The sequence below is a fragment of the Saccostrea cucullata genome, unplaced genomic scaffold, assembly GCF_032062105.1.
Source record: "Saccostrea cucullata isolate Sc308-1 unplaced genomic scaffold, CSIRO_AGI_Scuc_v1 ctg2184, whole genome shotgun sequence".
Classification (NCBI taxonomy): domain Eukaryota; kingdom Metazoa; phylum Mollusca; class Bivalvia; order Ostreida; family Ostreidae; genus Saccostrea; species Saccostrea cuccullata.
The window spans coordinates 58,414-73,495 of record NW_026936553.1 but is presented as its reverse complement, the minus strand read 5'-3'; the positions used below and the strand labels follow the sequence as shown (position 1 = coordinate 73,495).

The 15,082-nt window shown below is 33.7% G+C and overlaps 1 protein-coding gene across 1 annotated transcript in view; it reads left to right on the top strand.

The window, feature by feature from the left end:
• Window positions 1–933: 933 nt before the first annotated feature.
• Window positions 934–15,082, top strand: part of LOC134245801 (uncharacterized) — a 56,519-nt gene continuing 42,370 nt past the window's right edge. Inside the window, exon 1 of the mRNA XM_062728051.1 lies at window positions 934–1,244. Coding sequence (XP_062584035.1) covers window positions 1,046–1,244 — 199 coding nt within the window. The 5' untranslated portion in view covers window positions 934–1,045. The remainder of the gene's footprint in view (window positions 1,245–15,082) is intronic.

Sequence of the window (15,082 nt, the reverse complement as noted above, 5' to 3'; positions counted from 1 at the left end):
AATAAAAATAAAATTACTCACCTGTCAAAAAGGATTGTTCCTTTTTTCAGCATGTTTTTCGCTTACCCAAATTAGTCGTTGGATAAGAAATTGTCAGTACATAACTTTTACGAAAGAGTTCTCCGACATAAATGCTGGAGACTGTACATTGAGATTTGTATGAAAGAGAACAGTCCTACTGTATATTTATCAAAAAATGAATAATTAAAATATTTCATCCAGTCTTTACGAAAAATTTTTTTTCAAAGTACTAATTTAAAATATCATATTTTTAATTCACTTACAAAAAAAAAAAAAAAAAAAAAAAAAAACCAACTAAGTCTATTTCGATTAGATAACTTGCCAGGCACTACAAGATGTAGCTTTTTTTTTTTTTTTTTAATTTTTTGGCAGAACAGTGCTGTATATTTTTGGCAAATGCTCACTGGTCATTTGATTTCAAAAAGAAAAAAAGATCAATACTTAACTCTGTCAACATGTCTTTTGTCATAATTGCTGGATTGTTAATTCAGATTCATATGAAAAACAACAATATTGTATATCAAGAAAATTGATTTAAATAAAATCCATTCAGATTTTACTTAATTTAATTTGAATTCAAAAAAATCCCTTCCAACTTTTATTTCAAAAGACAAATTAAGAAAAATTTAAAGTTTGCCAAAAAATTTGAAATTTTAATGTCTTTTAAATGAAATAAGATTTTTAATTAATTTTTGTGTGAAATGCTATTAAAATATATAAGTGGTAATATTATAGAGAAAATAATAACTTCAAATATGTGTCCAAGTACCTTTAAGCAACAGGCAGCGAAAAAGTATGCAGTTCTGTCACGTTCTTAGCAAATTACTTGATGAGGTTATAAAGCTAATACAATGTATTACCTTATTTTGAGGTTTATCTCGGAGAAAGACATTGGTAAATGTAAATATATCAGAAAGAAATCATTTATTTTCTACTAGATAAACTGAAAATTGGCCATCGATCATCGTTCAAGTTTTGTGCAGAGGATCTTTATTTTTATGAAAAAGATGAAATTGAGTTTGACATGGTGCAGAATGATCTGCTTTCAAGCTGCTTAAAAGGAATAAACTTGAAGCAAAGAAGATACGTTGCCGTAACCCTTGTCATAAAAAGATGTGACGAAGTACTTTGCTTCACATTATGTGGTTCACAAAATCCTTCTCAGAAGCATTCAAATGATGGGGCTATTGGAGAATTGTGGAACATCCTGTGTAGTAAATTTGGTAAGTAAGTTATGAATGATGATTAACAATTTGCATCGATTCGAAATAGATCTAAATAGTCTTTAACCTTGATAGCAAGTTGCTGTTTTCTGCACCTGTTTAACTGACTAACATAAACTGAAATATATATTAAATGCAATATGTTTTTTATGCATATGATATTGCAGATATCAAGAGGGGATACAGAAACTCGCGATTACTCCCTTTATAGAGAGAAGAGTTACATGTATGTGTAAATATAAATACAGCTACACTGTACGTAGATGATTATGTATACGGCGGGTATTTCCAATTTGATTAAGCAAATACAGTATATTTTACGTTTATTTTATGCATAGTTTTTCCTACATGTAACATCGGAACCGATTGGCGACCTTTTAGTGAATTTTTCATTTTACAAGTTTTCCGGTTGGACTGATATATTTCGAAACTGCGAAAGAGTTGAAATAATGTGATGCAAGTTTTGAAATAAAAAAATATATCAAATTTTCCGTTTCTTTGATCACTTCCTGTGACGACCTTCACGAGGCCGAGTCTAATTCGAGTGCGCATGACTTTGCGTAGCTTTTTTAGCTGTACTGGTAAGAGACCAGAAGAGCTTATGCGATAGTAATGAGTCCGGCGTCCGTCCGTCTGTCTGTAAACAATTTTTCAAAATGCTAGTCCTTCCACAGTTTTGGTCTGATTTCAATATAACTTGACACACCAGTAGACTACACTAAGATACATAATTCTGTACATCGATTTTTGATTTCGATGAACGGTGTTGCTGTGGTTACTAAAAATAGAAATTTCTGTGAAATACTTTTAAAATGCTACTCCTCCTACAGTTTTGGTCTGATTTCAATATAACTTGGCAAATAAGTAGACTACACTAAGATACATAATTCTGTATATCAATTTTAGATTTCAATGAATGGTGTTGCCGTGGTTACTAAAAATAGAAATTTCTGTGAAATACTTTCAATATGCTACTCCTCCTACAGTTTTGGACTGATTTCATTATAACTTGGCACACAAGTAAACTACACGAAGATACATAATTCTGTGTATCGATTTTTTATTTCGATGTACGGTGTTGCCTTTATTTCTAAAAATAGAAATTTATCTAAAATGCTTTCAAAATGCTACACCTCCTACAGTTTTGGTTTGATTTCAATATAACTTGGCACACGAGTAGACAACACTAAGATACACAATTCTGTGTATCGATTTTTGATTTCGAGGAATGATGTTGCCATGGTTACTAAAATTGAAAATACTCTAAAATTTTATTAATAGCTACTCCTACAGCAGTATCTTGCCACAAAAAGAGCTCAATCAAGCATCATTATTCTATTTATTGCTGTGTAAAGTTTTAAGTCCCAACTGCTACTTTTGTCTTCATTTGTTATAAGTACAAACCAGTAGAGCTTCAGTCTCGACAGAGACTTCTGGTTATTTCATGCAATCATTTGTGCAACAGTACACCTTTGCCAATTATTTTGATTTTAATACAAAGTTAACATTATCTGTAACCACTACTGGTCTGAAAATATCATTTTTCGACAATTAGGATAAAAGCTGAAATGGCTATAACGACGTCAACATTTTCCGATATTAATGTAAGCAATGCATGACGCTGAAGAATGATGCATGACTCGCTTGTTCAAGACGTCCATGGATATTATGCTAAAAACTGATGACAAAACATCCAAAGAAACATAAAAGCAATCTAAAAATTGATATTTTTATCGAAAAAATCATATGCGCCGATAATTCATCTGCACTGATATGTATTTATACCGTAATGTGGCAATTTTAGAGGTATTGGGCTTTGAAAAAATTAACTTAGTAGTTAATAGACCAAACTAGATAGTCAATGTTTTTGAATTTTCACAATTTGGTGAATTTTTACTATAACTTTTATATACTTGAATAAAAAATAAATCTCTAGGGCAAAAATACAAAAAAATGTGATAATTTGGCGCTTTTCCAACAATTCCCATAGGGTCCAATAGTAAAATTTGACTACTTTTGAGATGACCCCCCCAAGAAATCGGGATGGTAAATATTCGATATTTTAATCTTTAAAAAAATGTAACAGTAAAAATCAATTATCAAAATATTTTCAAAATCCCTAGGGCAAAAATAATTCGTGGGACAAATATTTGATATTTATATATTGGATACATTGTATTATCGATATACTGGTTTATCATAACTACATGATTGTCAGGATGCACTCTACATTTCGAAAATAACCGAATTAATTTAAAGACGTCATTTTTTAAAGCAAAAAATTCGTAATAAAAAAGAAAATGTCGGTGGATGTGAAACTTTTCAGACGAGGGAAGAAATTTGGACCTCTAATAAAAAACGGTACACATGCATCCGATTATTGTATGTAGGCGATCTAAATGACACATTGATTCTTTTCTTTATTATAATTTCAAAAAACCCACAAACTTTTTTTTTTCAAAAAGGTTGTACAATCAAGAAAATCGGTTACTTTTTATTGAGACTACGACGTTTCTTTCGTTTTCAAGTACCTATAATTTAAAGTAGATTTGTAAATATGCGCAGTGGAACTTGATAAAATCATCAAATGCGTCACTGCTTAATATCATTATCTTTTTTATAACATTTAATAAATTTTAAAAGCCATAAATATCGTTCATTTATTTATGCACGTTTGTATAAAGAAACAACCTGTCCCACCTCCCTGCCGAGACGGATACTTTTTGCGCCTCTATCGTAGGAGAGTTACAATCTTGAAACTGGCGTATTCCTTTTTTCCCATTAATTTCGCACTTTTCAACTTAGATTTTTTTTTACCATATCTTGAATATAGAGATGAACAGTGTGTCAGCGCAACTCCTCATACACTGCTGCACACAATTTCGTCAAACTTTGTAGATATTTAGGACACAATGTGTAGATTTGCATATTACAAGGAAATTCCAATTCCTTTATTTTTTGGGGGAATTTCTGCTCTTTTCAACTTAGATTTTTGGATTTATCTTGAATATAGAGATGGACAGTTTGTCAGCGCAACTCCTCATAAACCGCTGCACACTATTTCATCAATCTTTGAAGATACATGTATTTAGGACAAAATGTGTAGATGTGCATATTACCAGGAAATTCCTATTCCTTTATTTTTTCCGGGAATTTCCGCACTTTTCAACTTAGATTTTTGGCTAGATCTTGAATAAAGAGAGGAACTGTTTGTCAGCACAACTCCTCATAAACCGCTGCACACAATTTCGTCAAACTTTGCAGATATTTAGGACACGATGTGTAGATGTGCATATTACCAGGAAATTCTGATTCCTTTTTTTCCCTTGATTTTCAGCACTGCAACTTATGGGGGAGCGTGGGGTATGTGAGCTTGCTCACTTTTTCTTTCATTGTTTCAAATGGAACTAACATATTGGAAACTACGAAAGAGGCGTATTATTATGATAAAAGATTTGATTTTTAAAAATTATAATTTTTCCATTTCTTTGATTACTTCCCTTGACGACTGGAAGTGACGGCTGACGCTCCATAGAGAAATGGATTTGCCTACTCCTCAGATTTTATTACTCACATACATGTATGTTTGGTGTCTCAGCTTTCTAACTGCTTCTAAGATCTCAAACAAAATATTTTTGGGGGAAAATGGAAGTACTTCATCTATTAAACAAATCGTCGGAAAGAAATATGTTTTTCTCTTGTACAGCGTATAACCAGAAGTTATCTTTTTGTTTCCGGTGAGACAAACATTTCGAAACAAAAATGCACCAATGTGATACAAGTTTTGATTAAGAAAACTAACAGAACTGCTTTTTGGACTTGAAGAAAAATAGGACATATAAATGTGTGCATATTGAGACTTTTTCATTTATGTGTAGAGAAAGGAACCTGCCTTTTTTCGGAAGGAAAAATGTTCAAACACAATGGACTACCGGTATTAGTAAACAGAAATCACTTCTGTTTACTTACAGTGAGAAAATAAATGAAAATGATGTTACAATACTCATTTACATATTCTTGCAATTGGTCTTATATAATGCTAAAAATATTTTAATTTATTACAAATTGTGTAATTAACTGTTAATAACATATTTTAATCTTACATCTAAGGGAAGATCACTCAAAGTGCATAAAACTGCCCTAGAAGTAGAGCTCTTCAAGGTATCACACCGGTAATTGTTTTCACTATACAATTAAAAAAAATCAGGTATTTGTTTACATAAAAAAATATACATCAGGAGGTGTTAAACATTACTTTTCACATTAGCTGACACAAAAAAGCAGGGCACCTAAACGGCGTTTTCTGACTTTTTCCATCTGCAAACAAGGCTACCCTCAAATCCACGTGTTTTCAATGTGTTTATAAACATCTCGAGAGCACCACAGGAAGTATAACATCTAAAGTATTTGTCCCACAGTCGCCAACCGTGATAGAAAGTTGACAAGAATGTACAATTAGTCGTAGATTTGAGAATGATCATACTAAAAGAGCATACCTTTATTATTCTTTTATAGGAATTTTCCCAAGGATAAGACCAATTTTCCAGTAAATTTCAATATTCGCTTAAGCATGTCGCATCGGTCTATATCACCCGAACTCCCTACTTGTCTTGCGAAGACTACCCTAAAAATCAAAGTACTGAAAGTACTGAAAAGCGGTTAGCATGCTTTCATGGAATTTGACTGTACAGTGTAGATAACAAAAAATGCATTCAGTGCTTATATTAAAGTAAGCATGCATATCTTTGTCCAATGTCATCTGCGAAGAAGCAGGCACACTGACTTTTGTAGTACTTAACTAAATGGAAAAACCAATATCATCCCAGACTGATGTCACAAATGTATGTTTCAAAATATCAACCTGAGATTTTCAGTTTGAAAGACAGGAAGTTCAATTTCAAAAATTTCTTCATAATTGTCTCCATTGGTGGCGTCCAAATGTGCTCAGAACGAAAAAAAATGTTGATGTTGCAAATTTAATTGTCTTTCATGCTCTATTGACTCTGAAATAAGGTAACTGTAACGCCTACTCAAAAAGAAAATAAAACAAGTAGAGCTTTTCAAAAAAGCTTACCGTCTTTAGCAACAATTTCAAATAGTAAACAGATCTATACTTCTTTTGAATTTCTTGATTTTGTATTTCTAAATAAGCTTTTTACGGGCATTTGCCCTACCACGGTTGTCGCTCGATCATCTCCGTAAACGTTGACTGCCCGAGAGCTTTCGGCAAACCTCGGCTTATTCCCATTCACTCTTCAAACAAGAAAGGAGAAAAGAATAATAACAAATTGTAAAGCCTGCAAGCAATAATTATCAAATTTTATTTATAATGAAATTTAAGAGACCTTTTTAATTATCGCTATAAAACACTTTTATCACTATAAAACAGTAAAAACGCTATGTTATTAAGAATTTATTACTGCTGATTTTGTTGTTCGTTTTGTCATTTTTTTAAGATTGGAATTGTACGAAAAATATATCATCAGAAAGTTATCTCCCTTGCCTTGAACAGCGATTCAACCTATGAAATAATTGAAAATTTTCTCATCATGCAATTTCTACCAATCACAAAAGAGAGGAAGTGCATAGTCCGACGACTGTAAAAACACTTCAACTATACAATACCGTCTTCCAAGGAAGACGGTAATGATAATTCAAATTCTTATGATTAATTTATTTGGAGTTCTGTACATAGATCTTTAGCTGGCTAGTCTGAGAAAAACGGATGGACGAGCAGAGAATTTGTAAATTAATTTAATTTCAGAGGGGTTCAAATTCGTAGTCTCACTGCGGGTCAGCAGGTGTGACCTGTCATTGGGGATGCTTACTTCTCCTAGGCACCGGAACTTTCAAGGATCCGTTTTTCATTTGAGACCGATCACTATTCATTCTGTATTTTGATACAGATACTGATTACATCTGTTTATTAATATTATGAACTACCGTATTTCTCTCACAGGAAGAAAGACAAGTAAACAAGATAATAAAGTTTTAAGAAATGTACACTATTGACTTTAAATACAATAAATGTTCGAATTAGTAAATGGTACATGACAATAATTAAAAAAAAAAAGTCTTGTAAGCACGATATATATAAACGAACATATACTGAGTATTTGGCAAATATTCAAATAATGTGACGTTTATAATCGTTTGTAATGATTAGACTGAGTACAGAATTTATCCCTGGAAACAAAGCTTTCATCATCTTTTAAATAATTTCAATTTAGAAAAAAGGAGAAGAAAACAAACGTTTCATTATGGAAGTAATCTATAACTGTACAGCTTACAGATGCAGGGTTCTCCATTAGCTGTTTTACTGTGTTGCTCCCGACACAGCAAAATTTTCTACGACACAGTAACGATTAAAATTTTATGCATGCGACACATTTTTAAGGAACTCGTAAGAAAACCATCCTTTCCTGAAGTTTCCCTTTTTTTCCTTTGCAATTCGGTAATTTGATAAAAAAAAAAACTGACAAAAAAGTACAACAAACTTACTTTCAAAATTGGTAATTAGTTTTATTGTATCGATCAGAATTTCCCCTGCTTTTCATAGCACATGTTTTTACTTTTATCAATATGTATGACGAAAATATTTGTACATCGATATAGTGATTTATTTTAAAAAGTGTGCGCATATGTTCCTATATACATGTAAGTTTAATGAAAAGTAATTCAGTTGCGAATTTGATCTCGAAAATAGCGCAAAAATTTAGTGCTTCACGTAAACTCTGCAACACAGTAAAATTTCAAATGATGGAGAACCCTGCAGATGTATTCAGTTTTTTTCATATATAAAGCTTTCTTCATGTACTAGTATTACTTAAGTTAATCAAAGGGATGGCTAAATATTTTGGCAAGGAAAATGAAACTCGATCGAGGGATTCTCCGATGTTTTGCAGTCTGTAATAACCTTCAACCCCTTAAGCCAGTAATTAACCCGTCCTTTCTGTGCCAATAGCATAATTCGATTAAATATTTATTGTTCATGAGGGGTGCCTTATAATTAATCACAGGCACCTGAATTTTTATCAGTAAGTCTCTAAATTAGCCAAATATCGAAACATTCTACCCCTCTATGTACAGTTTAGATACACAAGGTGTGCAACGCCATTTTGACCCCCTGTTCAATTCAGGCTTCAATTAAACACATAAATCGGATATGCCTACTGGTTTTCATGTAGCATTGGGTTCAAATATGATATTTCTCGCTACATATTTCTTCCTTAAGTTTAAATCCAACGCGTTGATAATGTTATCAGCTAAACTTCATGCTGACTTCAAATTTCGTCACAGGGCCCGATCGCCATCAGCTGACGTCACGGACATTTAGTCTCGACACCAAATGCTCTTATACATAAAATTTTAAAATACAACAATAAATTTATTTCCTTGACAAACAAAATCAGATAAAAATTAAAAACCGAAAGATTATGTTGTTTTTATAGTCTTGATTTTATTTAACATATGTTATGTGTTAGAAACAAATCATTGGTAGAGGCTTTGTTGAAGTTTCTGTTGTCGATAGGTAGCGCCTTATGGAGGTTTCCGGTTGCCGACACATGCCATATAGCGGCTAGCGAAGCTAACCGCTTAATCACACCCTCGTCTCATAATACAACTGTTCGTGCAATTCTTATTGAAATATACAGAATTCAAATCTCAGTAAGAGTCGTACAAGTTATCGCCCGTGACATCTCGTAGTAAACGTCATACTTTGCTACCCGCCACTCAATTTTTTGCAATGCTTGAATTTGTCTTCGATTACGAAAACTCGTAATATAATCTCTATAATCTGCTATAATAGAGAACACCAAACACGTAACGAACGAATATCTGTTTTACGAACGGTAAACTTGTTTATATTGTGATTACCTGTGTAACTGACAAGACGTACGAACGAATCACACGTAAAGAAAAATAATCAAAGTACTCAGAAGTACAGAGAGCCGGGCTCATTTAAAGAGTAGAATGAATTTCTTACATGAATCATATGTTTATATTCTGATGAAAAAAAATTATTTTAAAACTATCAATATAAATGATAAGACACTAAAAGTGAGTTTTTCGATCCTAATACCATTTTGTCCGATTTTGTCAGAATCAGAATTAATCTGGTACCGCAGCTGAATGTAAACAAACAGGCCAGTCTGGTTCCCTCTCCTGCTTTTCTTCGTATGTGTAGAGAACTACGATAACACTGATTATCAAAAATCGTTACCCTAATGAACTATGTTCTTTGACTTAGAACTGAAGTTTTCAAAGTCATTACTACTTATGTTTTATAAAGATAAAACTTCGTTTTATTTTTGTTGCTTTATTTAACGTTTGTATTATCTCAAAAGCAGTTGAGAGCAAGAACTATATTTTTACTCGTAACTTTAAAATGGCGACTATGGGGTTGACTTCCTGCCTTGAACAGGATGACATAAGCCGGCAATTGCTCTTTGAGCAATAAGCCCGGCTAAAAATTATTTGTCAACTTGATAAGTATAATCGCTTTGGTGTTTCATGCACCAGTATGATATAAATATATGCATATGTTCAGGTGAGTATTTATTGATTCCTTTTAATTAACTTATAATAAATGAAAATTGATCCATATTATATAAAGCATTGGCAGACCAGAGGGTGGTTCCAGGAGTTTGACCCCCCCCCCTTTATTTTTGTACACACAGAGAGAGAGAGAGAGAATAGCTTTTCTGTAATATAGATATTTATACGTCTAATCATTTGAAAAATAAAAAAAATCGCTGTACTTTCTGCTCCCTAGATCTGTAGATTTTCGCGTATTTGCTTTACTCCGTGTACCTTCACAACCCCGTCTAAGGGCTCCGGATATCCACAAGTAACATGCAAGGAAGATTCCAGCGAACTTTAGCTAACCCATTTTTGGACCATCTTCAAAAGTAACATAACTTTTAGAAGTATGCACAAATATTTAATCAATATAGAAAAGTGTTAAAATGTTCCTGTAGTATGCAGAAGGAGGGGGGTCACTTTTTCTGAGAATAATCCTTTGCTGCAGTTTTAAATTATTATAATATTTTGTTTCGGAAGCTCCCTCCACATGCATCTTTTGTTGCCGGAAAATACGCAGATTCAAGATTGAAAGTAATGTACCGAACAGAAAAGTGACACGAAGCCTACCTCTACCTCCTTCCGAGTTTAAAGTGTGGTACATAGGTTTTTTTGTTTTGTTTTTGTTTGTTTGTTTGTTTTTTTTTTCCTTGTCAAATGTTTTTGGAGCTCCCCCTTTTATAAATGAAGCTACGGACTTGAAGTGGCGTGGTGATTCTATGCATTAGCGCTGGGAACACTGACATGGAACCCCCCCCCCCCATCCTTTTCAAAAATTGCTAGATCCACCCATGTTAAAGGATGACCTTTGTTTTTTACGAAAATGTCTTGTATACGGCACGCCAAATTCACAAATATGAGATAAACATAGTTTCATAGTCGAAAAACTAAGTTTATCGGTTGTAAACTATAGTTTACGGACTGTAAACTATAGTTAACAAGTTGAACGTTAATCAATATTTTACATCTGTAAACCATAGTTAACGCGATAATCTATGTTTCACAGAACCGTAAACTATACTTAACACTGAAAACAATCATTTGCGGTTGCAAATCATAGATTATCTGATAAATACAGTTTCACAATTTGTAAACTATGGCTTACAACTCTCAACTATAGTTCACGACCTGATAAATATAGTTTCACGATTTGAATCGTGATTAACAACTCTTAACGTTCACGATTGTAATTTATAGTTTACAGACGTGAATCTATGTTTATCAACAATTAAAATCTATTGTTAAGGTTTTATTACAGACAGCTAAATTTAAATTAGCATTCGTAAACTATAGTTAACAACCGTTAAATATAGTTTTATATATGAAAACTATAGCTAACGAATTGTTAACTATAGTTTATGGTTTGTAAACTATAGGTTTACAGCTGATAAATCTAGTTTTATCAACTGCGAAACTATGTTAAGCTTATTTTTGTGAATTTGGCGTGCCATACTTTTAGGTAGTAACAATTATCAATACGACGCTTTGCAAGAGCTGAGCACAATTTAACTATAGATGCAAGTTCCCATCTAGGGTGTCGATAGAACCGGACATAAATATAATAACCCGATATTGGTCGTTCATATCTAACTAGGAAGTGTAGAAAATATGTACTGGCAGTTAAGCTTATCCAGCGGCGGATCCAGGAATTTCAAAACGTAAGGGGGGGGGGGTGTGTTTGCAGTAGAAAACTGGGAAGTCTGGGGGCTGCATTTAAGCCCCCAGTGGGTCCAGGACAAAGTCCTGGTGTGATCCAGAGAAGCGATCCAGGGGCGAAGTCCCCGGAAAATAGGAAATCTATAACAAATTAGAGGTGTTTTCCTGTTGATTTCAAGATAATACAAACAAAAAAGATGACAAAAATCTAAATGGGGAGGGGGCGCTCGCCCGGTGCGCCGGGGCTGGATCCGCCTTTGAAATAATTACAAAATATAAAGCGAGTGATGGTATTTATAAACTACTAGTAATACGGTTCATATCGTCGAGATACGTTCGTTCTTTGCGTGTTTGGTGTTCTCTATTACGCGTATTCGTAATTTAACTACATTACGAAAAATTGTAGTATAAGTTTTATATTACGATAACTTGTAATATTACGCTTTCTCATAATCTTACGTTTTTTTCGTAATATTACGAATTTTGGCATTGGACTGGACTGTATATTGAAGCAAATGATTATGCACAAGTGTTGCTCAATTTTTGATGTAAAAAATGTAAATCAAATTTCCGTCCTTACTTGGAAGAATCTAATACTAGTATTGTCCATTATCAAAATGATTTAGTTCGAAATTTAAGAAAAATAAAACATTGTGCATAAAGGCTTTACTGGAGACCAGAAAAGACATCACAATATCAATTATATCATCATCGTCATTACCAATTATTTTCATTATAAATGTATTCTGTGTTTTCATCCTTATATAGATCATTGATTCGTGAGGTAATTCTCGATTTTCACATTCAGGAAGTTTACACCTATATGTCCAGTTAAGTTCATTTAACATACACGCGCATTTTGGGTATGTCCATAATTTTTAATGCAGTTACATGCTAACAATCAAGTACTGCCTCACAAGGTGGCTGAGGGTCCATCCAATATGCGAACAAATCCTGTACTAACTATTCCTTTTTAGGTCACTTGAATAAACTCAGGTGACCTATTGCTATCCGTTTTGGTCCGTCGTCGTGCGTTGTACGTTAAATTTGAACATTTTCAGCTTCTTCTCTGGAACTACTCAATCAATTTCAACCAATTTGGGCATAGAGTATCTATGGGTGAAGGGGAACAAAAATTGTGAATTTCATGGTTCCTGCCCCCCTGGGGCTTGAGGGTTGGGGCCAAAACCACTAAAATTGATGCAATTTTTAAAAATCTTCTTCTTTACTCCTGGACATCAAGCTGTTCGAGAACAATTAGTCTCCTAAATATATGATTATTTGTACCCCCTGCTTGGAAAACAGGAGGGTATATAGTAATCGGAATGTCCGTCTGTCTGTACGTCCGTCTGTTACACTTTGGGATAGCCATCTCTTATCCGCAACTCCTCTCATACCACTGCCCTTCGGATGAGACCGTATAAACTGAGGTCCCGTGTCGCAGTAGGTGCTGGCAAGAAAAGATCCCTCCCTGCTCAATGACCCTGAGTGCCTAGTGTAGGACAAAATTTGCAGCTCTCCATCGGGAAGTGGCGGCGTCTCCACATGAATGAAAATTCTCGAGAGGGACGTTAAACAATATAGTACAATCAATCTGAATGAAATTTGATGAAACTTTCAGGGAATCTTTATTACATATTGCCAATGTGCACCTCCTATTTTACCCTTTGATCGGACACATATTTTAGGTTTCCCATAGCAATACATGGGCACTGTCATTATCCTCATATCGGAGGCGGGGGTATCATTTAGTGAGCTCATTGCTCACAGTGCCTCTAGTTCCTTCTGAAGGCGTCATTACTACATGTACATCTAAATCAATCTGAACTTCTTACCGGTGCACCAAAGCGTCATCAAACGTCGCCATTTTTCGTGTGTTGTGTTTACCACTTTCCCATTTCGAATGCTAAACTGCCACAAATTTTAAAAGGAAATGCCCTGAAATTTTCCAATATGCAACACAATATAGATAGTGAATTAAAATTAGGATATTTTCCCCAAAATCTTATCTATTTAACACTTTTTCTTGAAATAATACCTGTGCATTCTCTAATGAAACCCTTGATTTTTGATCGTGCGCTGTAGGACCGTACCCAATGCATATTCAAGCAAAATAATTATTTTTTTTTTATTTTTGTCTATATTCAAGATTAAAGATACATTTAAAGATTTAAGATAAAATTAAGAATGATGCACTTAAATCTGGTAAATAAATACTTGCTGAAAATTTCATTTCAGCTCAATGCGACCATTTTTTTTTTTTTTTTTAAACGTTCCCTGAAAAATCAGAGCTATTCCCTGGGACTATTCCCTCATGAATATTTATTGGTAATTTTAACCAATCAAAGTGTTCAGTGGGCGGAGCGGTCAAGGAATCTCGAGTCTGTGACGTAATGTTATTTGCACTGCAACTATGCCGTCAAAACATTTCGACATGCGATGTCAAAATCATACTTGAATTCTAGTAAAATGAAGAAAATGATAATTTTTCAAAATGTCAGTGAAAATATTTCTTCAAAATAATTTTAATGTTCTCGGACACGATGCATTATATTAGTTATCATACAATCTTTTAAACTGCATGTACCGGTATTTGTGATTATGCCTCTATGGTGTTTGTTTAAATGTCGGAATATCTGGTAAAAAAAAAAAAGATTTCATGTACCTGTAAATTCAAAAGGGGAAAGATACACCTGTGTAATATTTGTGACACGATAGCGGTGTTTTTCTTTGAAGTTTACTGTTCTGTATTAGCAATACAGAACGGGACTGTGGTGGGCGGAGCTACTTTCCGTTCTACATTAGCCTTGTTTACAGTATTGCATTTGCCAACTATTCTGTATCTAAAATACAGCACGGTCTAAAAATAAATCTGATTCAATTTAGCAAAGCTAGCACGTACACATAATAAATACTGATGTTTTCCTATTATTAATTTTTAAGAAATACCCGGTATATTTTCCTGAGAATGCAGAATGTCAAAATTTCTAAATCACTTTTTAAAAACTTATTCCACACAGAATCTACACGTAATTTCGATCGAAAGTAAAAAGAAAAATGGCAATAACGGAAAACATCCTCTGTACCTAATTTTGAACAATCCACACGAAACGGAAAATTCGCTACCACGGAAAAAATCCTTCTCGCTGACGACAGCCACACGTCTCTTTCACTTCGTTTTTAATGTCGCAATTCAATTTGAAAATAAAAATCCGTGACATCAAAGTCCATCGAAGAATTTTCTGTAAATCCTGTTTATGTAAATCTAGTTAAACCGGGATTTTAAGATCCCTGAAATAAATTATGATAAATCTCCATCTACAATCATAACAATAGATCCCAACAATTACGGTTAAATCCTCCAATTTATCCATTAAGACTGACTATCACTCGATTACGTCTACCCCGTTAAATTGTCAAAACAAATCTGACCGAATTTTACGTTTTCCGTGGAAATAAATATATACTGCGGATGCGTACTCCCCGTCGGGGCCTCATCTACAGAACTCTGGCGGAAGTTTGGACGCTGCAAAGTTATAAAGTGGGCGGAGCTATTTTTGATTGATCGTGTCACAAATCATTTAGAGAACTCGACAGGT